We start from the raw sequence: 27,810 nt of genomic DNA, 5'->3' as shown, positions 1-27,810 counted from the left end.
GGTAGTTGTCAGTGGCGCAAAGCGTTATCCAGCGCACTCTGCAGCATTGGATAGAGACCTGCGCTTGCAGTTTTTTCATTTCGCTTGTGCATCCTCAATAGGTGCTTTGTAGTAGCCCCCATAGGGTATCACCAGACTGTGGTAGACCGTCTTTGAAAAGCGTTCCCTGTTTCTTTCGTCGCACACCAGTTTAGTTTCATTTACTCTTTCTGGGTCGAGCCGGCGAGATGATTACAGGAGAGGAGCAGTCTGTGGACACACCGGCGGCTGGTCTGCAGCAGCTAGAGGATTCACTCATGAAGCGCGAAAAGATGCTTCAACACAAGAGGCAGCAATCCCAGACTCTCAACAGTGATGTGGTCAATGCTCAACTCGCAGCTGCTGCCCAGGAAATATCACGGGAAAAGGCTAACAATGCGTATCGCGCCGCATCTCGTACGAGGCAGGTCCTCGAAAACGCCCAGACACAAACTATTCAGTCTCCAAGGTCTAATCGTGAAGAGTATGTTAGCCAGCTGGTGGCAGCAGACGACGCAAGGAAGAGTGTAGAGGCTGAAATCGGCGAGATTTCTTCTCGCATAAAAGAATTAAAGGAAAGAAAGGTGGACGCGCAAAAGCGTCTCACGGTGGTTCGCCTCATGACAATGCTGGACGATCTGCAAAACCTGCTGAGGAAAAAGGTCTGTGGTCCAAGCGAGGGCGAGGAGACGCGTGTGCAGGAGCTTCTCAAGACCGTTCAGGAGCTGTCGCGCGAGCGCGAGCGCACGATTCACTTGTTCTCAAAGAAAGAAAGAGAGATGGTTGCCCTCATCGACCTTAAGCAGCGCCGCATCGAGGACTTACGAAACGAGCTCACGCGGAACGTGAACACGTATGCTGACTCGAACAGCAAGGAGCTACTCACTGTTGCGCAGCGCATCCAGGCGGAGCGAAACAAGCTTCTGCAAGAAATAGAGCGTCTCGAAGAGGCGAACAGCAGGGTAGCAGATATTCTGATGGACACCAAGTACACCGCAGAGTCAGCGGTCAAGGATCGCGAAACGGCTCTCTCGGCTGACGAAGCAATGGGCGGTTCAGCGAACCCAGAAAAGGAGAGTTTGAAGTTGCGAGAGCGCATTCGAAGAGCAAACGCAGAGCGCCGCGTGTACACGATGAGAACGGAGGAGGTACAGGGTCGCATCAACAATGAGATGCTTAGGTACCAAACCCAAATGTCAAAACTCCGCAAGGAGATTCTGTTTTACCAAGATGAGAGCCTGCGCTTTGAGAGGGAGAACAAGAACCTCAAACGCTTATGCGACGCTCTTGCGGGGTCGCTAGAGGGCTAGTGGGGAAGGCTGGAGGGTTTCGTTTCTCGAGTCATCTTCCTATCGTAAAAGGCGGCGTGTGCTACACTTCTAGGGTGAATGTGATTCCACGGATTCACCCATCTTCGTTTTGCTTAAATTCGAGCGCGTACGTCCCTCTTTGGACTCCTATCATGTGAACGCCTTTCCACTCTATGAAGAGCCGCAGCCACACACACACACACACACACACATACAAAAAGCGATAAGCACAATAAAGAGGGAGCTCTTGCGGCCCTCCTGCGGCGGCGATGAGTGGTAACGGAAAAAAATTCCTATTTGTGCCCTCGACCACGAGTCGTCTACGCACGCTCACCCAACGCCATGGTTTTCCTTTGGCGCACTGTCGAAGAGACTGCCGATGTAGCTGAGATGCTTGGTGTTTGGGGCACAACCGGGCACGATAGCCCTGGTCTTGCTCTATTTATTACCGCTACAGTGATGATATTGAATCTGATGGTCTCACTCTCTCCCCGTTTCTCTGTTCTTCTCAATTTTCAGCTCCGTCGGGTAACTCGATCTCCTCGCAATTGCGCAGGCGCCGCGCCGCACGTTGATAATGGTCTTCGAGCTCACTCCCCCGTACGCGTATCGCAGCCCTCTGCCAAGGTGTGTGATGCGCATTGGCGACAATTGGTACGACTGTACTTCCTGGCGGAAATCGCACCCTGGTGGCGCGCAGATGTGTGACGAATTTCATGGGAAAGACGCCACAGATGCGTTCTACTCGCTGCACTCAAAGGAGGCGATTCATAAGCTGAAGCGCATGAAGGCCCTGCCTCTGAAGGAGGGCGACGGGGCTCGCGACAAGGTGTCACTGAACTTTGAGAGGCTCGTTCAACAGTTGCGGGGAGAGGGGTGGTTTGAGCGGAGATGGGTTCTCGACTTTGTGTGCAACATTATTCCCGTCATTTTTCTCTGCGTTGTGGGGACGTATCTGAGCTACACGCGTCCCCTGCTGGGCACGATTTTGATCGGACTGGGCATGCAGCAAGGGGGCTGGCTAGCTCATGATTTTGGCCACGCCCGCGGCAAGTTTGCCTGCTTCCTCGCCAACGCAGTTGGTGGCCTAATTAACGCATTCTCTTTGGAGTGGTGGTCAAATAAGCACAATAGTCATCATGTGTTCGTTAACCGAAAAGGCATGGATGCCGACATTCACAACGAGCCTTTTCTGTTTCTCTGGGTGCCAGATGTGTCCGAGGACGCAGCATGCCGCCGCTATCAGTTCATCTTTTACCTTCCAGCATACGCTCTTCTTTACGTTTCGTGGCGGTTGCAGTCTCTGCGCTTTGCGCTGGGCAGTGGTAACAGGGTAGAGCTGTTTTTGATGACGCTGAATTACCTCTGGTTGGCGCTGTTGCCCTGGAAGGTAGCTCTGTGCAGCGTTATTCTGGGGGGTTTCTGTGTCGCAGTGGTAGTGACAGCGAATCATCAGACGGAGGAGATGATTGAGCATGACGAGCCGTATAACTTCATTGTAGATCAGTATCGCGCCACCCGCGGCGTGCATTGCTCCAACTTCTTCCTTGAGTGGTTTTTTGGAGGGATGCAATACCAGCTGGAGCATCATCTTCTCCCAACGGTTCCTCGCTACCGGTACCCGGAGGCGCGACGTATTCTTCGAAAGTTTTCGGAGGACAATGGGTTGCCGTTTCATGTCGAAGGAGTGTGGAAGATTATGAAGATGAACTTCGATGTCATATACCGTGTTTCCACCGCTGCTTGTCTCACTCCGGGGCAGGCAACAAAAGAGAGCTAGATTCGGTTTTGAGCTCGAGTGACTATCGAAATGCGCACGGTTCCGCCGGTTGTTTTCTAGCGAGTGCTCACGTCGTTGGAGCAAGAAAAAAAGAAACTGGTGTAGTTTTCGTAATGGGTCAAATGCCGATATGGGTGAAGGGGAGACCGAAATGAAGAGCATGCCCATCCATAAACGCGTTCTATTTCCTTTTCCTCATTTTATTCTGCTGTAAAGAGCGACGATATACTCAGTGACGCAGAGTACATCGTCTTTTTTACGTTTCACCCTTGTCCCTTTTCTACTCGGACTCTTCTTGCTGACCAACGAAATCGGGTTAATGCGCTATATAGGAGGTACTGTTTTGTACCTAGTTCGAACAGAGTTGTTTGAAGGTTCAGGCGAGAAAGAAATCAAAAATAAACAGATTGTAGGTGCGAACGAACATCACGTTTCATGTCATAAAAGGGCAGCCGATGACCGCTTCTAGACCAAAAAAATATTGCCATCATTTTTCTTCCGTGCTGTTTGTATTCATCTAAGCACCCGCTGTACTCAATGCACAATGATTAGGAAATCGCAGGTTTCTCTCCTCACCCCCTTTAAGGTTGCCTCCCCTGAAGGCGACAAGAGTATCGATAAAGGATAATAAAAAAAAAACTTAAACTACCTGATAGAAGTAGATTTATCTCCCGCTCTTTTTTTATGTGTTCTGGTTGCCCACGCTTCTCTCAAGGTAGAGTCGCTACTCAGCGCTCAATGTGTTGTGTGACTTCCCCAATGTGCGTGAGTTTTAATCCGTGGCCCATCACCATTTTTTTTCCTCCCTATCAGTCGCTTTAATCTCCTTGGTTGAGGCGTAAGGAGATTCGTCTGGGTTCTGTGGGACTTATGATGAGGTCGACCTTGTCGGAAGTACACTGTCAGGAGGGCTAAAGTGCTTCTTTGACGGTTCCACAGCATGTTGTTGTGGAGTAAAAGATGAGCGTACGCAATGCTGCTGCCTGTTTTTCAAACCCGACAACGATTCCCAACTGCGCTTCTTTGTCCATTCTTCCCGTTTTCTCCTCTCTCCATTTCTTCGTTTTCGATGCGCTTGCGGACGTGCACGTGTGGTTTTGGCACCCTGATGTTTGCTGTACGCGGCTGCAAAGAGTTGATATTACTCCCACTTATTTTTATCCACGTAGCTGTGCTTTGTAGGTCTAGATTTTGTTTTAATTGTACTTTGCTTCAGGAGAAAAAAAATGAAGTACTTATGCCTTGCCGTCGCCCTGTGCGCCCTTCTTTTTTGCGGTGTATCTGCAGAGGTGCAGGTGGCTACTAAAGACGACTTTGACAAGGTTGTCAGCGGTGATCTTACGCTGATGAAGTTTTACGCACCGTGGTGCGGCCATTGTAAGACACTGGCCCCGGAGTTCGAGAAGGCGGCTGAGATGCTGACCGGAGTCGCGACGCTGGCGGAGGTCGATTGCACCAAGGAAGAGGAACTTGCTCGGAAGTACGAAATCAAGGGTTTCCCCACGCTGTTCATCTTCCGCAACGGCAAGAAGATAATGGACTACAGTGGGCCTCGCACTGCTGACGGCATCACGTCATTCATGAAGGCACTGTCTGGTCCTTTGGTGGTGGAAGTCCAGAAGAGTGCGGAGCTCGAAGAGCTCAAGAAGGAGAGCCTTCCCGTGTGCGTGGTGAAGACAGCGAGTGACAGTTCGGAGATCGCGTCACTGATTACGCAAGTTGGCGACGCTTTCCGCACTGAAATGAAGTTTGTGCTCGTGAAGGACGCTGACATATCTCCAGCGGATGCTATGGAATCTGTCACGGTGTACCGCAATGGATCGGAACGCGAGACGTACACTGGTGCCACTCCAATTACGGCTGATACACTGACGAACTTTCTCACAAAAGCCTCAATCGCGTTTTTCGGGGAGCTGAACGCTGCGAGCTTCCAGAAGTACATGAAGATGAACGCTGAGATCCCTCTTGGCTGGGTGTTTATGGACAAGAATACGGATGCAACTCTGAAGGAGTCTCTTGTGGCAGTGGCGCAGAAGTATCGCTCTCAGGTGCTGCTGACGAGAATCGACGGCGATCAGTTCCGTGAAGTCTCACAGCAGTTGGCTGTTCCTAAGGGTACGCCGTTCCCAGTGTTTGTGATCGACCGCGATCGGAAGCATCATGTGATGCCCCTCGACATTCCTGTCACCCCTGAGTCCGTCGCTGATTTCGTGGAGAAGTACATCAAGGGTGAGACGAAGCAGTCCATGATGTCTGAGCCCATTCCGGACAAAGAGACAGTGGACGGCCTCACTACGGTTGTTGGTGAGACGCTCGAGAAGTACACCGACGGCACCCGGAACGTGTTGTTGTTTTTCTACGCGCCGTGGTGCGGGCACTGCAAGTCGCTGCACCCAGAATATGAAAAAATGGCTAAGAACTTGGAGGCCGAGGACGTCGTCATCGCGAAGATTGACGCCACAGCGAACGACTTTGATCGCACAAAGTTCGAGGTCTCTGGGTACCCCACGCTCTTTTTTATTCCAGCTGGTAAGCCGCCGATGGTTTACGGGGGAGGCCGCACTGCGGACGACATCGCGGCTTTCGTGAAGTCGCACATGATTGTCTCCGCAGCGCCTTCCGGCGAATCTGCGAACGCCGACAACGAGGGCGACCTGTAGGCACGATGTTTGTGAAGTCTGAAGCTCTCACTTCACGACGGTGATTGTTTTCTTGTCTTCTACGTTTGATTTTTTTCTTTTTTTCATGTATTTGATGAGTGCAAAGAAGGCGCTTGAGATCCTCATCCATTTTCCCCCTTTGATCACTTTTCTTCGCGAACAAGTATAAACTCATTGTAGCGGCGAAGTTTTCTGGGCATTGTTTTGTAGTGTCATCCACTGGAGGGTACGACGGGAGTTTAGAAGGATTGGTTTTTCACTTAGCTCTTGATCGACGCAATAACGAGAAAAGCATCGGCAAATGGGTACACCATTCAGAGCAGCGTTACTGTGCTACTAAACCTCTTTTTTTTTGTTCATTTCAGCACTTATGATTTACTTGGGCTTTTCAGTAGTGCGAACACGATAAGGCAAAACACACAAATTAAAGGGTATCTACTACTAGGCACGTAGAAGCGGCACCTAGAGTGTCGTTGTGTTCCACAGCGTATATGGGAGTCGTTGCTTTTGCACGTCTCCCCTTACTAAACGAGAGGGTTTCGGCTCTCAATGTGATTTCTACGGAGCGCGGGATCAGCCCCCCCCCTCCCTGGAGCATTTGCTATTTACAACTGCAATGGGTCGATAGGCTGTCTGGAGGACATTAGTGCGGCTTCCTCTTTATGGCCTCCTTTTTTTCTCTCGCCGTTCTCGCAATGCCGTTTTCACCCTTTCCAGCCTCTCTTGCCCTGTTTTCCTTTTTTTTTCATGCACGCCGCGCTTAGTTGCGACCGTATAACGTGAATTCGGAAGCTGTGGGGCTAGAGCGCTCAAGTTATGCGCTCCACAAAGTTACTGCTACAGAGTGGTATGGCGCGTTCGTTGATAGGGGGGCTGTCTATTCATGCCTGCGTCGGCGTTATTCGAAACCCTAGTCGCGGTGTGATCCAAGGAGAACCAGAGTGGTCGTGCAACCTGCTTTTGACGGAGTGCGGCAGTCCTGCACAGTGGCCCCTGATACCGCGGACACTTGCGTCGCAACAGGTTTTTTACCTGCGGTGCCGAGGGGCAGCCATGGCAGGATACTGCTTTGCAAATTTGAGGGAGGGGGAGCTCGTACACGTTGTATCGAAGCTGATACACAAACCAAGATATATACCAGTCCATGGCACTTACTTCACAACCACCGAGCTGCTGGTAACGGACTCACTAGGCTCGATTGTATCGGTTGCTCGACTAGTTTAACATCCTGCCGCCGCTCTTCTTGTCGGAGTGCACTCCTGCTTCTGCTTTCTGGTGATTAACGTGCCCTTTCACCGTCGATGAAAAAGCGTCGGGAAAAAAAAAGACCGAACTGGAATCATTTCGTGTTCCACCGCACGCTAACCGTTGCACCCCTCACTTTCTTTTTTTCGCCTATACCAGCGCGGTATTTTCGGCGCCGAGTGCGGCACTGACCTGAGGAGACGACGTCTGGTTCTGCATGTGTCGTCTCACTTTCATGTGTCATTTCCCATTTTCAGGATCACCGCGTATTCTTTGTTTCTCAGCCTTCACGTCTTTCTCCTCCCTATCATTTTATTGTGTTTTAAAGATCACACCCCCGGGGCGGCGGACATCCATCGCAGGTGCTGCTCTTAACGCCGATCATTCTTTTTATTTTTTCGGGCATCTCTTCTACGCCATCGGCGACGAGAATGCAAAGACGAATTGGCGTCTCAACCGCGGCGGCGTGCTGCAGCGCGCTGCGCCGGGTGCGCCATGTATCGGCTCGCTCTTTGTACGCATTAGCTCCAGTACACCCCGGGGGCAACGCCTTCGGTGCTGCCCTCCTGGGAACTGTGCGGCATCAGAGCGCCACTGCAGAGCGACGCTTTCACTGCAGTGTGTGCAAGAAGGCGTTCCGCTTAGAGATGGCAGCCAAGTTGCACCTTCAACAAGTCCATAGCGGTGAGGGCTCAGTGGAAGCCGGCGCCGGTCCAGGGCAAGGGGAAGAGCAGGCGCCACCAACCCCAGTGGGTGTGCTTCGTAATGCGCCTCCGCAAGCCCCGACCGTGGTCTCTCCGCTTGTGTCCGATGCTCATGAGCGCTCCACGCGCCGTGAGAAGCCCGCCCCAAAGCCGCTCCACCAGGCTGAACGCGAGGTGCCAGGTCCTGTCATGGAAAAGATGCTTTCTGTCTGGGATGACATAGGAGTAAAGCAGATCGGGGATCAATTTGTTCACAGCAGTATGGTAATGCGCGTGTTTGCCGCTCGCCCGTCTGACAGCGCCGAGCCGTTGTACGGGACTGTTAACCCAGAAGGTGAGAACCCTTTCTCGAGCCGTCAGCATGCACCCGTCGCAGTAAGTTCCATCACGACAAATGTTGAGGATGCAAACATTTACAGCGTCAGTATGAGTGACGCTTATGCGATGGCGTCTGGTGAGTCTTTCGGCCCATTGCGCCCCGCTCGGTGCCCTAATCCCTTTCACAGAAAACCAACAAAGGATGTTGCAAGAGCGGCGACGAGAGTGGAGTTGGTTGGGCAGCAAACCGCTCCGGTAACACCGTTTGGTCAGCTTCCCGTTTTTGGTCAGGCCTCGCCAGCTTCAGCGCCGACCATGCCTTGTGCAACTCAAGATTCATCGACGAAGGTCAACACCGTGGTCTCTTCTCCATTCGCCACCAGCGCCAATGACTCCCCATTTGCGGGCACGACGGATTTTCCCTTCTCGGGGCAAAGGTACTCGCCGTTTGCCTCGGCCGGGAAATTAGGAGGTTCGGCCCCTGTCGTGCCAGGCATAGGAGGGACATCTGCGGCCCCTTATGGGGCACTTGCGTCACCATTCGCTGGTGCTGGCGGTGCTGGTACGGATGCTGGAGAGGGACCTACATCCCCTCTATCAGCAGTTCCTAGTCCCTTCACCGCGAGTCCGCAAGCGAGCTCTCCATTTGCTGCGGTGGACACGGCCGCAGTGGCAAGCGGCGCTTTGGGCTCTGACGGCGCGCTTTTTGCACCCATTTCTGTATCTCCCGCACGCGTGCCGGCTGAGGAGACACCCGCTCCAACGCATGTGTGCACTATTTGTGAAAAGAGCTTCTCGACGTATGACGGTCTGCGAATGCACAGCAAGGCGAAGCACGCGAAAGAGCTGCCGAAGGCGCCACTGGTTGAAAAGCACGAAGTTCCGGACTTACCGGCGTTTATTCCCAGTCCAGTGGACCTCACCACAACTTCACCGTTCGGCTCCTCGTCGCAGAGGTCGGCCTGGACCGAAGTTGAGCTGACACCGTACGCGCAATCTGTGAGCAACATCACCGTGGCGGGCCGCATTCTGGAAACAGAAACTACGAGTGATGGTACGTTATTCTTGTCCATTCTGGTTCCCGATCCGGCCGAAAAAGAAGCTGAGGTGATCCCCGTGCGTTGTAGCTCTGATTCTTTGAAAGCTGGTGGCCACGCACTTGTGCACGGCGATCACGTGTTCGCATGCGGATCGCTGCGCGTTTTCCCTGTCACGGATAAGAAAACTCAGAGAACGTACTGCTCGGCCGTTGTGTATGTCTCTTTCCCAACCGGAATAATTGCCAAGCTGAACTGAGTGGCTGGTGGGCTTTCCCGTTCCTGGGCAGCGTGCCACCTCTCACTGGGTGGAAAGAAAATGGTGTGGCAGCCCTGCGCTGGTGCCGACGCTCTCGGCGTATCTTTTCGGAGATGGAATTTTGGTCGAAGTATATTTTTTTCTGTTTGTGGGAAAGGGGGGGGGGTGCGTTTTGGTAGCACCAAGGTGCGCTTTCCCGATGCCTGTGTTCCCGATATATGATTGATCAGACTGCCCGAAAACAGCGCGGCCCCGTATGATCGGAAGATGATAGCCATTCCCACAACCTCTCTCTCATAGTGTACGTACACATATATATATTTCCGTTGCGACCTTGTGCGCAGGAAACTCAAATACCTGGTGTTTTCCCACACTAATTTCACGCTCGCAGGCACCTGTGCTTGAAGTGGACGGTGCAGCGTTGCACATGCGGTGAAAATGGCAAATGAAGGGGAGCCGGTTACTGGCACAATCTTTGTCATGCTAGTTCATTGACCGAGGTTGAGGTACTGGGTCGCATAAGCGGACCCCTTCTCTTCAAACTCGACTTTCTCTCATCTCCCTCTTTGGTATGTTCCGTTTGTGTTTTTCGCTAATTTTTCATTTTTCAGAAGAGGGGCGGATATATCTTGTAGCACGCGCACGGACCGGTTCGCCTTTGAGAAGTCGACCCACTTCGTATACCTCCGAAAATTTACCTTGCTCACTTTGTGTTGTATCTCTGCTTCGGCGTTGGCAGGTGTGCGACTGTAGTTGAACAGGATGAGTTTCCTCGTCCGGACAGAGGAAGCCGTGAACGCGCTTGTCTCCTTCATCACCTCAGAAAGCGCTGCGCAGACATCAAGCAATACCATCAATGATCTTTTTGCGCCGGTCCGAGAGAGCAGCAGCGTGCCTATCGACGTCCAGATCTCCTTCCTGGCTGCGCCCCCAGCGCATCGCGTTCCGCTTTACTTTGTGGTGCCGCACGAGACTCTCAGTGGCACTCTGTGCTTGATCACCCCACCGCCGCAGCGCAAGTACAAGGACTTAGTCCTCGCTTTAAGCGAGGAGGGTGAGATGGTTGCTAAGCGTGTGAGGCGTGTTATCGATAGTAGGAAGCTCACCGCTAAGGTTGCAGACCCTGTGGCGGTACGTGCCTTTGCCAAGAGCTACGACCACTTCATCGTGTACGGACTCACAACGTACCCACGGCAGCTGACAGGAGAGTTTCTCGAACACCGAAAGGTTCCCATTTGGGTAAACAGTAAGGGGAAGTTCACCGACAAGCTGCGAAAGGCTGTCCACACTGTCGTGGTGACGCGCCGTGGCGATAACCAAGTCACGTGTCGTGTCGGCCATACCGGTCTCAAGAACCACGAGATTGTCGAGAACATCGTAGCCTTCTTGGATAAATTTGTGAAGCACCCCGACGCCGCGCCACTAAAAAACATTCTCCATATCCGTGTCGCGGCCACAGGCACAAACAGCAAGCGCGTAGGCTTGCCAATTTTCGGACACGTTTTCCAGTTTCAGCCAACGCCTGGGTCTGCAGAGCTTCCCAGGAAGCGTAGCAAAGTGGAGGTGTGATTTCGTGAACAGGTGTGCATGATGGGCAGGAGAGCTCACGCTCGCTGTTGTGTTGTGTTGTTTGACGATGCGGCGAAGGTTTCACCAAAGTTGCACCTCTGTCGTCTACCACTCGGCAGGGATGCGCGACGCAGCTCATTGCCACGCCATTTCCCACTACGCTCACCGTGCACCGTAGTGCAGATACGAGGGAGGGAGAAGAGGCGGGATTTGTTATGGCGTTAAACTAGCTAATTGGTTCTTAATACAGCTCTGATGGTGTTCGCTTAATTGCCGTTTTATAACTGTCATGAAGAAATGCCCTATTTTGTTGGTTTTCATTTTTTTTTGCTTCCCACTCTGTTTTACAGCCAGCGTGAGGCGTCGAAACGGCAGTGGCGTCACCAAGAGGTGCTGGGTTTAACTAGCCAGTGCTCTACGCTTCAGCGACAGAGTTGGTAGGTTGTGACCTTCGCCACAAGTACCGGTAGCCTTTCCCTCGACTGAGTGCAGAATATGGCTATCTTTTCCTCCTCCTCTTTCGTAGCCTAGTCACACCAACACGCTGGCGCAGAAGAAATTACCAAAAGGTCTGCTCCACAATCCTATTTCGCATTTCTTTCTCTTCCTTTGTTTTCGTGAAATTGGATGCCTTCTCGGTGAAGGAGAATCATCGCCTGTTCTTGTTGCCCGACGTGTTGCTGTAGGTGGTACTGTTGCCGCACGCATACAAAAACTTCTCACTACTACTTTCACCACGATAAAACAAAAAGATCCCTGCGGGAGTTTCCTGCCGAAGCAGATTTTCTCTACCCACAAGCGCTTCCCCTAATCATGTCCTTTATGCAGAGTGGCCCACAGAGCATGTTGAAGGATGGCTCGACATTTGTGGATGAACCGGTGTTGAAGAACATTGAGGCATGTCGCCAGCTCTCGAAGATCACACGCAGCTCGATGGGCCCGAACGGACTGTGCAAGATGGTAATCAACCATCTCAACAAGCTGTTCGTCACCCACGACGCAGCCACTATACTGCGCGAGCTTGAGGTGGAGCACCCTGCGGCGAAACTGCTGGTCCAGGCTTCCAATGCTATGCAAGAGGAGGTCGGAGATGGAACCAACTTTGTGGTGACGCTTTCTGGCGAGCTGCTTTCACAGGCGGAGTCGCTGTTGCGCATGGGACTGCACCCGAGCGAGATTGTCGAGGGCTACAAAAAAGCCGGCAACAAAGCCCTCCAGCTGCTAGACGCGATGGTGTGCAGGACTGCTGATGACTGCCTTCGCAAGGAGCAGGTTATTGACGCGATTCGTACATCGATTGCGTCGAAGCAGTACGGTTACGAGGACTTCCTCGCGAATCTTGTAGCAGATGCTTGCATCAACGTGTGCCCGTCTAACGTTCGCTCCTTCAACGTGGACAACGTGCGCGTCGTAAAACTGGACGGTGAGTCGATCTTATCCAGCAAGCTTGTGCGTGGATTCGTGATTGGCCGCAACACTGAAAGCAATCTGACTCACCTGAAGAACGCTAAAGTGGCTGTGTACAGCTGCGCTGTGGACGTGCCGTCGTTGGAGACAAAGGGAACGGCGCTTATCGAGAACGCTGAGGACCTCATCCAGTATTCCCGCAAGGAGGAGGAGATTATGCACGAAATCATTTCCAACATTCGAAAGTCTGGTGCCAACCTGATCGTTTCCAACTCCACCTTTGGCGATTTGGCGCTGCATTTCATTAACCGTCTCGGCATGATGGCGGTGCGCGTGCCTTCCAAGTTTGAGCTTCGTCGTCTCTGCGCGGCTGTCGACGCTCGCGTGATGACCCGCCTAGACGCTCCATCTATGGAGGACATGGGGTCGTGCGACTCGGTTGATGTCCTGGACATTGGTGGCAAAAACGTAACAGCGTTTGTCCAAGACAAGGACGACTCGAAGCTATCCACAATTGTGGTGCGCGGTGCCACGCAGAACATCCTAGATGATGTAGAGCGCGCAATCGACGATGGCGTGAACGTATTCAAGGCATTGACGAAGGATAAACGTCTCGTGGCAGGTGCCGGCGCGGTGGAAATGGAGCTCCAGAAAGAACTCACCCTTTATGCCGAAGCGAACCCTGGTCTTGACCAGTACGCTTTGCGGAAGTTTGCATCGAGTTTTGAGGTGGTGGCTCGTACGCTGGGGGAGGTTAGTGGTTTCAACGGCACCGATATGGTCACGCAGCTGGAGGCTGACCATAACGCCGGCAAGAAGTACCAGGGTGTCAATGTGGCCGACGGCACCACGTTGGATGCGATGGAGGCGGGTATCGTTGAGCCTCACATGATCAAGTCCTGGGCAATTAGGCTGGCTACCGACTCTGTGACTACGGTGCTGTCTGTGAACCAGATTATCATGGCGAAGAAGGCTGGCGGCCCTAAGAACCGCCCAGACCAAGCACGGGACGCAGACTAACGAGGCAAAACAAGTTTTGATAGGGTCATGATGTCCACTAATGCTCCCGGAAAAAGAGAAGTGGCACTGTCTGTAGTCACACTGTCTTCGTCCTTCTTTCCTCCCCGCTGCCGCGGACAGCGTCCTGTAGCGTTGCTGTGGATTAAACTAGAAGACAGCAGGTGCGCGTATATGCAGACTGAATGTGTTAGCCGGAGCAGGTTTCATGTTTGCAGCCGGGTCGGTAATACCGGCTGTCAAATGATTGTAGTTGTTTATATTTTCATATAGCATAGAGCGTGCGTTTTCTTTTGTTCTACTACTCCTCTTTTTTTTGTTGTTGTTTTGTTCCCTTTCGCGTATTTGATGTTTTGTAACGAGAAAGAGAAACGGAAGTTTTTTTTTTTATGGGAATACGAAGTGGAAGGAGAGAAAAGCGATTGCACGGCGAATAGGGAGGCCGCGGCGCTGCCTGAGTGCTTTCGTTACTTTTTGAGGGTACTGAACGGCTTCTTGTGTTGTCTTGGTCAATGTTCTCGTTTTTGTCCTCCTGTTTTGTTCACGACGGTGTTTAGCTCATGTTTGAAGCTTTTTTTCGAGTGATGCATGTCTGCCCCCCTTTCCGCCTATCCGCGTTTCTTCCAGTAAGTAAAAGACGAATGAGGGTAAAGAGGAAAAAAACAGAGAGCACCCTACAGACGCACAGAATTGACTCATGAACGGGAGTCGTCACTTGAGTGTCCTTGTAGACGCGTAACGGATTGGCAGGGACAGGTATCAGTGACGGAATACTCTAACGGGCCCCCAGTGTATTGAATCTGTGTCTGTGAGGAGGAGGGGGGAGGGGGAGGGGGAGGGCTCTTCTTTGGTCATTTTACTCAAAAGGAGGTGAGGTCGAGGCGCAGGTTTTTGGTCATCTCGGATTCAGTCTTGCGTGCCTCCCCCTTACCGTTCGGGAGGCGTTGCTGTACTCCATATTGTTGACGCCGACCCTGTGGGCAGGTATATCGGTGCTCATGGCAAAGAGCTTTTGATGGGTTCGCACATGCGCGGCTGCGTTTTTCTTCTAATCACCACAATCGTGGCGCCGCTGAAGAGGGAAGCGGAAAGACGCCGGCAACTTTCCAACCCATCAGACATTTCTTTTTGTGCTACCAACTCTTTTTCTCGCGGACCCTTCTCTTCTCTGCTGTTATTATCGACGAGTTATGTCTTCTCAATTTAGTGAAGTTGCTGAGAGGTCGTACGCTACGTCGACCCGCAGGTTCACTAAAGCCAAGAACTTTGCCTTCTTCCCCTCTTTCTGCGTGTGCCGCCTCCTCTCGCCGATGCCTTGGTATGGAGTTCCACAGACTGGATTTGGCTGATCAGGGAGTGGAGTCGTTTCAGGGGCTCGCTGAAAGAGATGAGAACTTCCTCGTGGTGAACTTGCAGAGAAACCGGATCGACAGCTTTGACTTCTTTGGAACACACCCGTATCTGACGGAGTTGCACTTACAGCACAATAGGATTCGCTCGTTTCGCGGGCTTACCAAGCAAGCCTCTCTCAGGTCCCTGAATCTCCAGGGTTGCCCTGTCGCATGTCACCCGTATTATCGAATAATGGCACTGCTCACCATCGGCTTCGGTCTCGAGGAGGTGGATGGCCTGCCTATTGTTTCTCATGAGCGGCATGTCGCTAACGCGCTTGGGAAGAAAGCTGCGCTGGCGGTGAGTTACGGGTGGCTTTTAGATCTTCGTTCACACACCCTTGCCGAGTACGATGCCATTATAGACGAGCTCAGGCGCCGCCGAAGGGACGAATTCAAGCGAACGCAGAACCACCTTGTGGTGACTGTCCAAACTGTCTTGGCTAATGTTGACCGCATGCAGAGGCACCGCGGCTACGATGCGACAGCCAAGTTTCAGCTAGCTGACCGACAACAAACAATAACGCGGCTGGCGCGACGAGTCGAGCAGCTGGAGCGCCTGCTTGCGGCGTCGCCGCCGGCCCACGTCGTTCCGCAGCTTCCACCTTGCGAAGGCGCCGATAAGGTGCCGGCCGACCAAGGGGTTTCATCTTCCACTGGGTTCATTTCGACTTCTGAGCTCGCTCTGACGGATGGAATCCGCTTCTCGCAAGGAATTAAGTTGCGTCACAACATTGAAGCTGAACAGGGCGACTTTCAGCTTGCGTGTCTTGAGATCGATCATTGCGCGTTGACGGCTGTGTCCTTTTTTTCCCGTGAGCCCCTTGTGCAGTTTAGTTTGCGATCACTCCGCGTTCGTCATGCGCACCCGCTCACACTAGTGGCAGAGGACGAAGTGGGCGGTGCTATGGAGGTTCATTTCGATTCGCTTCTACTCCTGCAGACAGTTTGCAAGGCATTGTGTTCCTTCAGTGCCGGCGCTGTGCCGCCAATCGCGGTGATCGCTCCGAAGGAGTTGCGGGAGCACCACTGCTTCCCCAAAATGCTCACACCTGCAGCGGCGTCAGCTTCATCTTGTGCAGCGTTGGAAGTGGAGCCCAGTGATCCGTCGAATGCCACGATTGGGAGGACCGTGGGCACTGTGAAGGCCGCTCTGCCGACACAGAGAGGGTCAAATGGTGGTTTGGTGGGTGCTCCCTCCGTTATGAGGAGCTCGGCGGCTGTCGAGAGTGTCGCAGATGTTGTCCCTCTTTTGCAGACAAGTTTCTCACGCCCTAGCACAGCGGCGCGTTCAAAGTCTATCGGCTTCTTGCCGGAGTCGACGCAGAAGTCGCGCATCACCCATTCGGGGTCCACGGATACTTGTGCCCAGCAGACAGCGGACGTGATAGGGAACGGGGCAGTTTCCACACGGGCGGCGGATGATGACAGCACTGCGTCAGGGTCTCCACGGGTGGGGATGCCTGGCGCACTACCTGTTTTACAGGAGCTCCATGGGTTTGCGGGCCTCTCGGTCGACTGCGCAGGCACCGACTCGGCTGCCTTTCACACGAAGACGGAAGGTCGCCCCGATACGGCAGGAAATAAGGTTACGGTGACAGGAAAAAAAGGCAACACCATTCCGCAAGCTGGTGCGTCGCCTCTAGCACGATCTGCGGCAGCACCGTCTTTTGAGAGCTCTAAAGCTTATGTTCCGCTGCAAATTTCGCCCGGGAGCATCCAGGCGGAGAGTACATCCGCGGCAACACCAATGTCCGGCGCGCACGAGGGGGATGGGTTGACAGAGACGCTGCCGCCGAGAAGCCCCGCTTCTCACAACCTCGGATCGCGTAACGCACAAAAGTGTCTCCCGCCGAACTCCTCCGTTGTTGGTCACAGGAAACGTAGAGCACAACACGACAGAAGCTCTCTTTTCCAAGGCGCCACGACAGATGGCGGCAATGTGAGAGAGAGTACTGTGCGTCTAGCTGCGAAGGATACCGCGCGACCAGCCGCCTACTCCCGATTTGCTGCGCTGCTAGCTGATTCGGACTCTGATTCTGAGGGCTAGTTGAGGAAGCTTCCGATTTACTTCCCCCTCAAAAAAAAAAAAAATATGCTGTACGGCTAGGGTGCTCATACAACGTTTTCCAGTATCTCGATCGTGGAGGGCGTGTAGCAGTAGCGGTGCGCTACTCCTTCCTCTGGGGCTTGGTTTACGCGCCGCCGAGCGGTTTTGTCTATGTGAAGCGAACAGAAAGGGAGTCGGGGCAATAGCGACTCTCACGAGGACAAGGGTCCTTCGTTTACATCGTTTGTTTTCCCCCCTTCACTCTCCGTGTACATTTCTATTCATCCCTGTAGCAGATGCTATGCTCGTGGCAGATTCTTCGTTACGGCGGTGATCATGTGTTTTCGCTCTCTCTGTGTGTGTGTGTGCGTGCGTGCGTGCGTGCGGAGAGAAAATCTGACGGACTGTCAGCCAAAAAACATATGGAGGTGGCACTTCTCAGCTGCCCATTTCCGTGCAACTCGGAAACCGAGCTTCTGACAAATGTGGCACAACATGAGGTTCGTGTTTGGGTGCACACGTGTTGTCATGTGGGGCTTGCAAGTTCTTCGGTCCGATAGCTCCACCACATATGTACCACACAGGAAATGTGGTTGAGAAAGGCATTATTGATTTCACTGGCGCGACAGCGTGCTCCTACATTCTCTTCACTTCATCTTTTTCCACCTTGTTTCATCACCCACATTTCGTTTGACCTGGATTTCAGTTTCTATGGCCTTGTCGAAGGAGGGTGCTTTTCTAGGTGCTCCTCTCCCCTTGTGTCATTCTGTTTTTCCGGTAGACACTCGTCTTTTTCCACACGCGTGCGCTCTGCAAAGTTCAGGGAGGGGGGCGGTGCAACCAAACTCTCCTTAGCTCGACAGCAGTGTGTGCATAGAAGTTCAGAGCCTGCTTCGCGCGTGCACGTCTGTGAACCGTGGCGATGCACCAACAACGGAGCACGGCGGAAAATGGGGCGAAGCACACAGTCGAGAACGCTGTGAGTGAGGTGCTGAATGATGGGTCAGCGGAGCGGCGTCTAAACCCTCACGCCGTCGGCTTTGTGCGGTCGAACTCGTGCGCCTTGACCACCCGTGACACGACGTACGCTGTCCCTGACTTTTTCGCAGTGGGTGGGGTCGAGTGGCCAGCGCCGCTGTTGGCGTTGTGGAGGTCAATGCGCTACAGCTCGCTAACCGGTGTATTCTCTGATTTGTACCGTGCGTGGTTCACTGTTGACAATCGACTGGTTCTATGGGATTTTCGTAGCGGTCGCGAATTCTGTGTCTACGACGAGATTCCCGAGCTGATCAGCATTGTTGGCGCCCCACTCCGGCCTCTCAGCGACGTTTTTCAGCCACACGTATCATATGTCATCCCTGTAGGCACCACCAACATGATGTTCTTGCTAGGACTGTGCGTTGTGGGCGAGGGGGAGATGGCAGAGATGAAGGTTGTCAACCTGGGCTACAGCTGCTCTACCGACACCGTAATCACAAAGGTGATTGGGAGCAAAGGCCGCGTGTTCTGTGCCGGCGCGGACGGAGGCGTGTATGAAGTACGCTACATGCGTGAGAACACCCCCATCACACCCAAGATACGCATGGTGAGGTACGGCCTTTGGTTCTCTACCACCCCCGTCCTTGGCCAGGTGTCATCGACAGTGGCGCATATTTGGAAGTCATGGAGGGGCTCCAAGAATGGCGGGCTCATCGATATCGTTGTGGACGAGCGTGACGGTGTCTTGGCTACGCTATCTGAGCACAGCACAATTAGTCTGTGGCGCCTGCACCGTGATGGCGACATACGCTTCATGCTGTCTCTGCGCCACCGCCCCGATCGTCTGTCGCGTCTGCACCCTGCCCCCCATGGCGAGTCAGCGCCACTGACGCGGCTGTTTGCGATTGAAACGGATGCACAGGGATGCCGCCTCTTGGCCACTGCCCTTAGCGGCGATCAGTTCCGCTACCGCTACGTCAACACGTTCAACTCGGCCTTCGGTGCTGAGCTCATTCTGCAATCCCACACGCCTGCGCACTTATCAGGACGAAGCGAAATGAGCGTATGTTACGCTTCCGCGTCAGTTTTCCTGGCGGCTTTCAGCGACACACATGACGACCGAGTCTCTGATGAAATTCTCGCCGCCACCTCCCCTTCAATCATGCTGGCACCACATCAAAACGTGCGGGACATTGTGACGTCCTTCAGCGGCTCACCCTCACGCATTGTGCGAGTCGACGCAATTGAGCAGATGCCCACTCAGGCCCCGCGAAACCTCACTGATTTGTCTGCACAGGTGTGCTCACCCGGACCGACCTACGTCATTATTCACCGCCACGGCATATCACTTTTTGCCCAGGCCCGTCCCGTCGATACACTGTACCTCATTCTCTTGACAAGTGACGCGGAATGCCGTGAGAGCTTGCTCAGTCGCTTCAGTTCAGTGTACAGCGCCCCCGACTACGCGGCAATGCTCCTTCAGATTGCTGCTGGTGCTTTGAATGTAACGACAGAGCGCCCACCAGCTTTCACAAAGGACGCTGTACTGTCGAGCAGCGACGACGATGGGGCATCGGTGGCTGAGCTAGGCCAGCAGCTCCTAAGTGGGGAGAGTGCCGAGGTGCTGCGAAGAGCACGCGAACTGCTCCGAAATCTACAGCTGCCTGAAACGCAGGCTGCGCCAGCGAGTAATTCAGCGGACGCGGAGGTTCAGAATGTTGTGGTTCTCATGTCCCCTTTCGCCAGAGGGCTCGTCGTCTTTGTTGCTCGTGCACTGTGTCAGCTCTGGAATACTCCAATGGGAAAGATTATGCAGAGCAACGTGATCCCTGCTGTACGGGTGCTAGAGAAGATCATTCAGTACTTGGACAGCCTGTCTATAGGCGGTCTGCCTGAGCATCAGCGCGCACTTGATTTTCACCAGGAGTGGCAGACGGACAAGGTTATCGTGAGTGTTCCGCGTGGTCGGGAATTGCGTGCTGAGGACGTGAAACGGCTCCAGGCAAGCTTTCTGTACAGTTGCTACGGGCTCACTCACAAGGCGTGGCAAGCGGCGACGGTGCTGCAGCGTGTGCTTGGCATTCCTCTCTACACCGAGGATGCCTCGGTCACTTTTTCTGAAGTGATAAAAGATGCTGTGATTGCGCAGCGGCTTGGTCATTATCTGAGCCAGGTGATGCTAAACTCTCAGCGTGGCATCAGCGCCGGCTCTGGGCACCGGGGAGTCTCGTTTTCGCAGCTGGAACAGCTGTGCCCGTACTTCTTTGGTGGTGTCCACTCACACGCCTACCAGCTTCAAAACGACATGAAGACCCTCACTGGCGGCGAGCCTCTTCAATCCTACACCGAGGCCCAGATGCAGAGGTGGGTCGCCGAGGTGGGTGCCAAGGCTGCAGTCTACTGGCCATCCGGTGCGCTCCAAAGTATTTGCGAGCAGCTGCGGAGCATGAGGCGCGAGAATGTGGTTGTGGAGCTCTTGCTACACGCGGCGGCGCAGCTGGACCCGAGCAATGCAGCGCTGAGTGTTCTTCTTGCGGAGGGCCGCGGCCAGGTGGGCGATCAGACGCGGTATGGCAGCGCCTACGCGGTGCATCAGACCAAGACCCAGGTGCTGGAGCTTGTTGTGTCTACGTTGGAGTCTGCTTGGCTGACGCATCGGAGCGTGGTGGACGAACTCCTCGGCGGCCCACGTCGATCTGGCACCATTTGGCAGGTGGAGCCGTCGGACGAGTACGCGCACTGCTTCCTCTTCGAGTGGATGTGCACCCCTCGCGATGACAGGAATACAACCAAATCGTTGCGTGAGACGCTCGTGAGGGCACAGTCACCGTTTCTGGGCAGCTATCTGCGGCGCAATGCTGAAGTCTTGCCTGAGGAATATGCGCAATACCTCGCCAACGTGCAAGGCGACTACCAAGGCGCGATGCAGCAATGTTTTGTGATGGCCCTGGCTCCACTTCCCGACACGCCAGTCTCCGACCGCCTTTCATATCGCCTCCGGTGTTTGCGCGAGGCCCTCGATTGGGCTAGGAGGTGTCAATCCGATCAGATTCAGCAGGTGGAGCAGCAGCTGCGTTTGATGGAGGCGCAACAGCGGCTGTATCGCATTGTCACCGAATTCATCTCCTCTGGCAGTGCCACGCTTGATCGTCGTGTGGAGTGGGAGGGTCAGATTATGACGGAGCGCGATGTCGCCTTGCAGCACATCGAGTTCTTGTCTAGTTTCGTTGCTTCTGCAAGCGACATCATCGAGGTGGGCGGCATGTACCCGGCGCTAGGCGGCGCTGAGGTTCAGATGGACGCGTTACTCTGCTCCAACGTCACGGATGTTGGTGTGCTCGCCACATGTGTCGGCCGGGCATACCAGAACGAGAAAGACACGGCGGAAGCCATTACAAAGCGACTCATAGACAGGTATTTTCACCGGATCAGCGACTTTCCACTGTCGCACATGGTGAGGTTTCTAGAGGCTCAGGCATTTCTACGCTCCCCAGCGGGGTCAGCCGAGGTTGTGGAGCTCTTATTGAGTCTCGCCGTCGACCCCAGAGTGCTCTTTGTCACGTATGAGGACATCCTTGAGGGAAGGGATGACACAGGAGCGGAGTGCGTGGAGTTTCGCGAGGCCGGTGTCACACGCGGCTATCTTGTTCACGCATACGCTACGACACTGGTTTGTCTGGCCGACCTGGGCCGGCGCGTTTCTGTGCCGCAGTGGCTCGTCACGAACGCCATGGACTCCACACGCACCATGATTCGCCGTGCCGCGAGCAGTGTCGCATCCCCAAATGAACAGGCGGCTCTGGAAAAGGCGGAAGAGTTACTGCGAAAGGCCAACATGATTGTCACCGGTGGCGTATTCTTCTAGCGAGTCACCAGGTAGTGGGCGCTCTCGTTGAATAAACCGCTTTGACTACATGTGAGTTTGTCGCACTTGCTGGCCGTCAGGAAGGGGGCAAGAGCTTCACCTTTTAGGTGATTATGTGGTAATGTGTGGCTTGCACCTTGTCTTTTTTTTTGTCGTAGTTTTTTTTTTTCAGGTTTTGAATGTGTTCTCTGCGCAGATCAGAATGGCTGGAGCTGGTTTCGGTCGGCTGAAGAGACTACTTAAAACACACGAGGAAAAAGCGCGACCGCCGCTTAAATCGCTGAGTCTGTGGTAGGTGTATCGATTGTTCGTCTGCCTCCACCGAGGACATCATTCAGGAAAATACATTCTTTTTCCACGTTATATGCCTTGATTCCACTTTATCCTTTGAGGCGTGCAGTGCTTTGCCTCTGCTAACGCGGCACTCATTCACTGTAGTCCTTGAAAAAAGAATGGCTTCAATGTTATACCCGAGTTCTCTCTGTTCTATTTATTTCTGCATCATGTGTTATTGATTCTCCACCGACTTTCATCTCTTCACTGTTCTCTTATACCTTGGTGTCGCCTGCATGGTTTCTGATGATCGTTGTCCCCGCTGTGGAATTGGCGTGGAGGGCTGGATACCCTCGCCAGCGCCGTTATCATTTTTCTCTGAGCACGGAGTGCGGGCAGCGAATTCACAGCGTCACTCTCTTGTGCCATTTAAAGGGGAGGGGTGCGTAATGCACCCAGTTAAGAGCTGTCGACTAGTTCGATGTTTGTTGAGGATTGGGAGGACTTTGTTGGAGTACGCGAATACGGACGATGCGAATGGTCCGAGCAGTAGGGCGGTCGACAGTGATGTGTGGTATGCCAGCATGTTTCTTTATCCCAACCACTGGCAAGCCGGCCACGGTGGTGCGCTACCGTTGCCTGGAAGCCCATATCAATCCTTTCCGATGCGTTCGTTGCTATGGAGATCTCGAGACTACATTCTCTCTCTTCTAGTGCTGCTGCTTATCTACGTTGCCGTCGCTTTCTGTGTTCCTGCTTCTCTACTAGGGGAGTTAACAGATTCATTTTAATCGCGAATGCATGGCAATCATGCATTGGGTTTTGTTGTTGTGGTTTTTCTCTTGTAGAGAATAGGAGAGTGGGTGGGAGTGAAGGAAAAGGGAGAGGCGATCAACCCACGATAGGTGTGTGCGTGCAGTGAGACTCGTAAGGCGCAGAGGACTCTTGTCATCAAACTGCTGGGACTCTTGTTTATCGCACTCGTGTTCTCGCAGGTGAGTTGCGATACGCCTCACGCTAGTTAATTCATCTGTCGAGGTGAGGCTCACACTTGTAATAAAGACTACTTAGGGTCTTGATGCTCAACTCATGCGCAGCAAAAACACACACACACACACACACGTTCACATATCCAGGGCAAAAGTAAAGAACCAGGTGAATGGGTGTTTGGCGCCCCTGGTAGCTGTGCCTCACCACCGAAACGTTTTTCTCCGCTTCCACGCGGAAGCAGACGCTGGTAACAGAAGCTCAGTTACATCGCCCTTCTTGGCTATAAGAAAAAAAAAATAGAAATCCTCGCCCATTTGTCAAACCCCCTTGCGGCCCCATACATCACTTTCCACGCGCTTGTCTCGGAGGGAACTCTTTGCCGCGCTCTGTTTCTTCTCCGGCCCTCAGGCGGATGCGCAAAGACGTGCGCATAGAAGTCTAGAAAAGGAACCAGCATGTCCTCAAGTACCCAAATTCTTGTGGACGAGCTACGTAGTCGTCTGAAGAGGCGGCGAAGCGACATTTTTCGCTATCTCGATGGTCTTTTCTACGAAGATTGTCGCCGGATCATGGAGTCCGTTTCTGAACTCGACAGCGATGATTTGTTTCTCAGAAACCCAGCCTCCTTACCGGACTACGCGCAACACGTTCCCCAACCCATGTACTGGGAACTCATTCGACGGAAGCTGCAGCGCTACGAGTACAAGACCCCTGCGGACTTCATGACTGACATGCGCGCCGTAGTCAATAACTGCTACCTATACAAAGGAATTCACGCCCCAGCCTCAAAGCTCGCTCGTGCAATGGAGATTCTCATGGAGGATCGATTCGTTACTGAGCTCAGGGCCGCGCCGGTTCCGCCAGCGGAGGTGAAGAAGGCGTGCACCGGCATGTCTTCTGCCGATAGCCGAGAGGTTCTTCGCATTTACGCTCTTTACGAAGGCCTAGAGATAGGCTCGATGGCAGGTAACACAAACATTCAGCTCCGTACCGCAAAAAGCGCAACACTGCGGCGCATGCTCGAGTATGCCAAGAGCAGCGCTGAACACCGAGAGAAAAGAGAAAAGCTGCGGCAGGCCGTAAAGGTGTCGCGTGTGTCGAATCGGCGCCGGCAAACAATGACCGGGGCACATGCTGCGTTGATGCAGGAGGATGCAGATGTAAAGTTCCACCAAGACGCTGAACCGCAGTTAGAGCAGGTACCTCAAAATACACAAACGCCGATGCTGATGATGGAGGAGGTGAGCCCTATCCGCCTCGAAGAGGCGGGGGAGTGGTTGGAAGACGGCGACTTTGAGGAGTTATCACCGATGTGAAGACTGGTACCTTATGGCGCAAAGCTGTGGTGGTGGCGCTGCTGCTAGCTTCCTCAGGCTGTATTGCTGTTTCTTTTTTTTCCTTCTTTCCCCTGCGTGTCTCTTAGTCCTACAGCATCACCGGGGGTACGACCAAACACGTTACCGAAAGGAAACGAGCAGCATGATTTCACTCTTGCGCGTCGTTCTTGTATTTTCTTGTCGCCAGGGCTGCAGGGGGCGCGCGGTCGAAACTCAGCAGTTCTTCCTGAGGGGGGCATTCGCGACGCTGCTGAGCTCACCGCGCTGTGGAATCGGTAGGAATTTGCATGTGGCACGAGGCTACTCGTTGTCGGCGCGTTGAGTTGGTCGCTAGTTTCCGCCTTCCAGTTTCGCCTGGGCGATACTGCGGATCCAGTATTTCTCATTTCTTTTGTCTCCTCCTTTGCGTCATTATCAAAGATCGCACTTTGCCTCTTCGGGGCAGTCGTTCATCGCTCTCGCTTACCGCACTGAAATGAAGCGCAAACGCCAGCGCTCAGGGGATATTCACTACTGGTTGATGAAATCGGAACCCCACAAGTTCTCTATCGATGACTTGGCGAAGCAGAACACCTCCCCGTGGGACGGAGTGCGCAACTACGCTGCAAGAAATCACATGCGTGCGATGACAGTCGGAGACAAGGTTCTCTTTTACCACAGCAATACAAAGCAGCCAGGAGTCGCTGGGCTTGCTGAGGTTGTGCGGTCGGCGTACGACGACTTCACCGCATTGGACAAGACTTCGGATTACTTTGACCCAAAGGCTACGAAGGAGAAAAACCCCTGGCAGATGGTAGATGTGAGGTTTGTGGCCAAGTGGGACGCCGTTGTGACGTTGCAGGAAATGAAGTTGCGATCGGAGCTGCAAAAGATGGCTCTCTTTACACAATCACGTCTGAGCGTGCAACCGGTGGATGCGGTGGAGTACGCGTACATACTGCGCATGTACGAGGAACGTCTGAAAGCGTAAGAGGTACAGCGGGATTGTTGCTGCACATGCAGTGGCTACCCAAAGTGCGCACAGACGGGGTTGGAGAGGTGCCTGGCGAAAAAAAAATGAACTAGCCGTATGGAGTCCTAGCGCCTTGTTCGCCAGGGAGGCGGTGTAGCGTCTTTATCCTTAAAGGGTGGGTTGCATAAGCGAAACGCTTTAAGAGAGGCAAAGCAGGGGGAGGGAGGCGTCCGGTTTTTTTTTTCTAATGGAATTCTTGGCGAGGGGGGGGGAAGCCATTTTGTAATTCTATTCACCTGTGACAGTAGAAACACACAGGAATCAACTCACCAAATTACATTTTTCCCTTCCAGCCTCAGCGACCCATCGCCAATATAATGACAGTGTCTCTCTCAGAGATGCGTTGCTACAGTGCCCTCTGCCCCTGCCACTTTTGCAGCGCCCTATCATTCTCTCCCCTCTGTACCCCCCCCCCCTCCCGCTTTAGCTGTCTTGAAACCGCGTCTTTCCTCCTCCTCCCCGCCCTGTGCTCTTTTGCCCTCATCGAATTTTCTCGTTTCCGTGACGTTTAGGGCGGTTTTTTCAGCAGTAGCATTCTGTTTTTTCTCGACGTGGATTCCCTAGGACCGACATGCTTCTTGGCGACAGCGCCGCGAGTCTTCCAACTCCACTTGCTCTTCAAGTGCCAGTGCCAACACAGCCCGCCCCGCTTCTAGCGGCGCCTTTATTCCCTGTCCTACCGGCTCGAGGAGCGCCGACTGCAATACCGGTCCCCCTTGCCGCTTCTTCCCCCGCGGTGGCGCCTGTGAGCCTGGCCTCTCCATGCGCGCCTATGGCTTTCCCCGTTGCTGTCGAGAGTCCCTCAGTTCTAATGCCGGCACACTCTTCGTTTGAGCCGACCCTTGTGCGCAATGCCCCCTGTATTCCGAGCACTACAGCTGCACAGTACGCTGCACCGCTGTCAGCCTCGCTTTCCGGTGGTGCTTCTGCTTCGTCTTCGCCCGTGGCTCGTGTCAGTCTTTCCACTTCCCATCTTTCAGCGCAAGCCGCCCTAGCCCCGCCCGTACCACTCCTTCCTGTTTCTCCCGCGACGGTGTTTGGAAAGCCTCAGCTGCCTGTGCCTCAGTCAACGCAGTCGGCACTACCACTGCCGGCTTCTAACGTTGCGCCGTACCTGACTCCGTCGCCTGGCTCCTCCGTAGCAGCGTCGCCGCCCCCTTCGATTCTAATGGCTTCTGTACCTGCGCCGGTGGGGCTGGTCCATCCCGATGATACCAGGAAGGTGACTTTTGTACCACCGGGAGGGGGGGCCGAGGGCGTAGCTGCATCATCACTGCCGGCAGTGCCCGTGTTTGTCCCTAGTGCACCAGCACGGTTGCCTGAGACGTCGGTGCCTCTTTCTTCATCGTCCCCTGCATTGCCGCCGCCAGACGTCCCTCAACTCCGTGCGTCAGAGGAGCCGGCGAATGCGGTGGTGCCAGTTGATGTCGTCTCGTCTGAAGAGGAGCAGGCGGCTTACCCGCACGTGCCAGATTACACCACGTGGATATATCCTGTGTTGCTGAAGGGCTCGTCTTTATGTTCGCCACCACTGAAGTTTCCTCTGGCTGACGCCTCGGAGCCGCATCTTCTATCACCCATTGCGCCTCTGCGCTGGTCGGAGGAGGAGGTGGCCTCGGCCCTGCCAGCCACGCTGCCCCCGGAGTACGTTGTTTTTGGCGGCGCCAAGTACAGCGGAGCACCCCTGGACCTCGTGCGCCCGCCACTCGCCGTTACTGCAAACGTGAGGCGCGCGGAGGGCTCCCACAAGGCGCTGGAGGGCCAGCGACTTCAGTTTCTCGTTGATCAACTCGAATTGGCGAGGCAATACTTGAAAATCGAGACCCGACGCGTGGTCCTGGCTCAGCGGGTCGCATCCTCTCCAGCGACGACAAGCCACGTTGCCGCACGGAAAGACGTCGTGAGTGGTACCGCTCAAATGGCTGGCGAGGCCGAAGATGTGGCGAAGGCGAATATTTGGACCACCGCGTACTTCGGGTCTCCAGAGCAGCTCAGCGCCGCGATGGAGAAGCGCAAGTTCGACGGTATGCTAGATAGCACTGGCTACGTGCACTACAGACGGCGCCAATGGGGCTTGAAGAGAGCAGGCGACACGTTTGTGCTTGGGCTGGGGATGCGAGGCACCCTACTGCAGTTCGCGGCTGCAGCGGGGAAACTGGACAGTGTTGTACTGCTTTTGACGATCGGGGCCCAAGATAGAGCGACACCCCGCCTAAAGGATATCTTGTCGGCCGAATCGATGCAGCTCGTACAGGCTGTGTGTCAACCCCGTGATCATGCGCGACGGCCCAACTGTGCCTCAAGATTGGGGGCTGCAGCCCCGAGGAAGGAAGTCCTGCCGGTCAGGGGTCCTTCTTTCACAAGTGAGCACGTCATGACGATCGATGGGGAGGGCCAATCGCCTCTGCGAGGTGTAGGTGGTTTCGCTGCTGCGGCGATGGGGACGTTTGCGTAGGCAGAAGTGTTTTAGTTTTGTATGGCGCAACAGGTGGTGAGGGGTGGCGCTTTTCAGTCGAGAAGATGTAAACGAACCCTCTACCCCCTTTTCCACCCAACTGCTTTGGGGCACTGTTGGTGAGGTCTGTGTGGG

General features: G+C 54.0%; 13 protein-coding genes across 13 annotated transcripts; all 13 read left to right on the top strand.

Annotated features, from left to right (window-relative positions):
* Positions 1–227: 227 nt before the first annotated feature.
* JKF63_00995 (uncharacterized protein) lies at positions 228–1,328 on the top strand (the record flags this gene model as incomplete). Its single annotated transcript, XM_067897044.1, has 1 exon — positions 228–1,328. The coding sequence occupies one exon, from the start codon at positions 228–230 to the stop codon at positions 1,326–1,328; it is 1,101 nt and encodes a 366-aa protein (XP_067753201.1).
* A 577-nt stretch (positions 1,329–1,905) lies between these two features.
* Positions 1,906–3,108, top strand: JKF63_00994 (uncharacterized protein; the record flags this gene model as incomplete). The annotated part of the gene is made up of 1 exon (XM_067897043.1): positions 1,906–3,108. One exon carries the CDS (start codon positions 1,906–1,908, stop codon positions 3,106–3,108), a length of 1,203 nt encoding a protein of 400 aa, XP_067753200.1.
* A 1,226-nt stretch (positions 3,109–4,334) lies between these two features.
* On the top strand, positions 4,335–5,768 carry JKF63_00993 (uncharacterized protein; the record flags this gene model as incomplete). The annotated part of the gene is made up of 1 exon (XM_067897042.1): positions 4,335–5,768. One exon carries the CDS (start codon positions 4,335–4,337, stop codon positions 5,766–5,768), a length of 1,434 nt encoding a protein of 477 aa, XP_067753199.1.
* Positions 5,769–6,584: 816 nt separating this feature from the next.
* JKF63_00992 (uncharacterized protein) lies at positions 6,585–6,992 on the top strand (the record flags this gene model as incomplete). Its single annotated transcript, XM_067897041.1, has 1 exon — positions 6,585–6,992. The coding sequence occupies one exon, from the start codon at positions 6,585–6,587 to the stop codon at positions 6,990–6,992; it is 408 nt and encodes a 135-aa protein (XP_067753198.1).
* A 452-nt stretch (positions 6,993–7,444) lies between these two features.
* Positions 7,445–9,331, top strand: JKF63_00991 (uncharacterized protein; the record flags this gene model as incomplete). Its single annotated transcript, XM_067897040.1, has 1 exon — positions 7,445–9,331. One exon carries the CDS (start codon positions 7,445–7,447, stop codon positions 9,329–9,331), a length of 1,887 nt encoding a protein of 628 aa, XP_067753197.1.
* A 762-nt stretch (positions 9,332–10,093) lies between these two features.
* JKF63_00990 (uncharacterized protein) lies at positions 10,094–10,900 on the top strand (the record flags this gene model as incomplete). Its single annotated transcript, XM_067897039.1, has 1 exon — positions 10,094–10,900. One exon carries the CDS (start codon positions 10,094–10,096, stop codon positions 10,898–10,900), a length of 807 nt encoding a protein of 268 aa, XP_067753196.1.
* An 813-nt stretch (positions 10,901–11,713) lies between these two features.
* Positions 11,714–13,327, top strand: JKF63_00989 (uncharacterized protein; the record flags this gene model as incomplete). The annotated part of the gene is made up of 1 exon (XM_067897038.1): positions 11,714–13,327. One exon carries the CDS (start codon positions 11,714–11,716, stop codon positions 13,325–13,327), a length of 1,614 nt encoding a protein of 537 aa, XP_067753195.1.
* A 1,317-nt stretch (positions 13,328–14,644) lies between these two features.
* Positions 14,645–16,765, top strand: JKF63_00988 (uncharacterized protein; the record flags this gene model as incomplete). Its single annotated transcript, XM_067897037.1, has 1 exon — positions 14,645–16,765. One exon carries the CDS (start codon positions 14,645–14,647, stop codon positions 16,763–16,765), a length of 2,121 nt encoding a protein of 706 aa, XP_067753194.1.
* Positions 16,766–17,687: 922 nt separating this feature from the next.
* On the top strand, positions 17,688–21,608 carry JKF63_00987 (uncharacterized protein; the record flags this gene model as incomplete). The annotated part of the gene is made up of 1 exon (XM_067897036.1): positions 17,688–21,608. One exon carries the CDS (start codon positions 17,688–17,690, stop codon positions 21,606–21,608), a length of 3,921 nt encoding a protein of 1,306 aa, XP_067753193.1.
* Positions 21,609–22,330: 722 nt separating this feature from the next.
* Positions 22,331–22,672, top strand: JKF63_00986 (uncharacterized protein; the record flags this gene model as incomplete). The annotated part of the gene is made up of 1 exon (XM_067897035.1): positions 22,331–22,672. The coding sequence occupies one exon, from the start codon at positions 22,331–22,333 to the stop codon at positions 22,670–22,672; it is 342 nt and encodes a 113-aa protein (XP_067753192.1).
* Positions 22,673–23,326: 654 nt separating this feature from the next.
* On the top strand, positions 23,327–24,187 carry JKF63_00985 (uncharacterized protein; the record flags this gene model as incomplete). Its single annotated transcript, XM_067897034.1, has 1 exon — positions 23,327–24,187. One exon carries the CDS (start codon positions 23,327–23,329, stop codon positions 24,185–24,187), a length of 861 nt encoding a protein of 286 aa, XP_067753191.1.
* Positions 24,188–24,683: 496 nt separating this feature from the next.
* JKF63_00984 (uncharacterized protein) lies at positions 24,684–25,178 on the top strand (the record flags this gene model as incomplete). The annotated part of the gene is made up of 1 exon (XM_067897033.1): positions 24,684–25,178. One exon carries the CDS (start codon positions 24,684–24,686, stop codon positions 25,176–25,178), a length of 495 nt encoding a protein of 164 aa, XP_067753190.1.
* A 613-nt stretch (positions 25,179–25,791) lies between these two features.
* JKF63_00983 (uncharacterized protein) lies at positions 25,792–27,675 on the top strand (the record flags this gene model as incomplete). The annotated part of the gene is made up of 1 exon (XM_067897032.1): positions 25,792–27,675. The coding sequence occupies one exon, from the start codon at positions 25,792–25,794 to the stop codon at positions 27,673–27,675; it is 1,884 nt and encodes a 627-aa protein (XP_067753189.1).
* Between the last annotated feature and the right edge of the window lie 135 nt (positions 27,676–27,810).

The sequence above is a fragment of the Porcisia hertigi genome, chromosome 36, assembly GCF_017918235.1.
Source record: "Porcisia hertigi strain C119 chromosome 36, whole genome shotgun sequence".
Classification (NCBI taxonomy): Eukaryota; Euglenozoa; class Kinetoplastea; order Trypanosomatida; family Trypanosomatidae; genus Porcisia; species Porcisia hertigi.
This window is presented reverse-complemented; position numbering and strand designations above follow the sequence as displayed.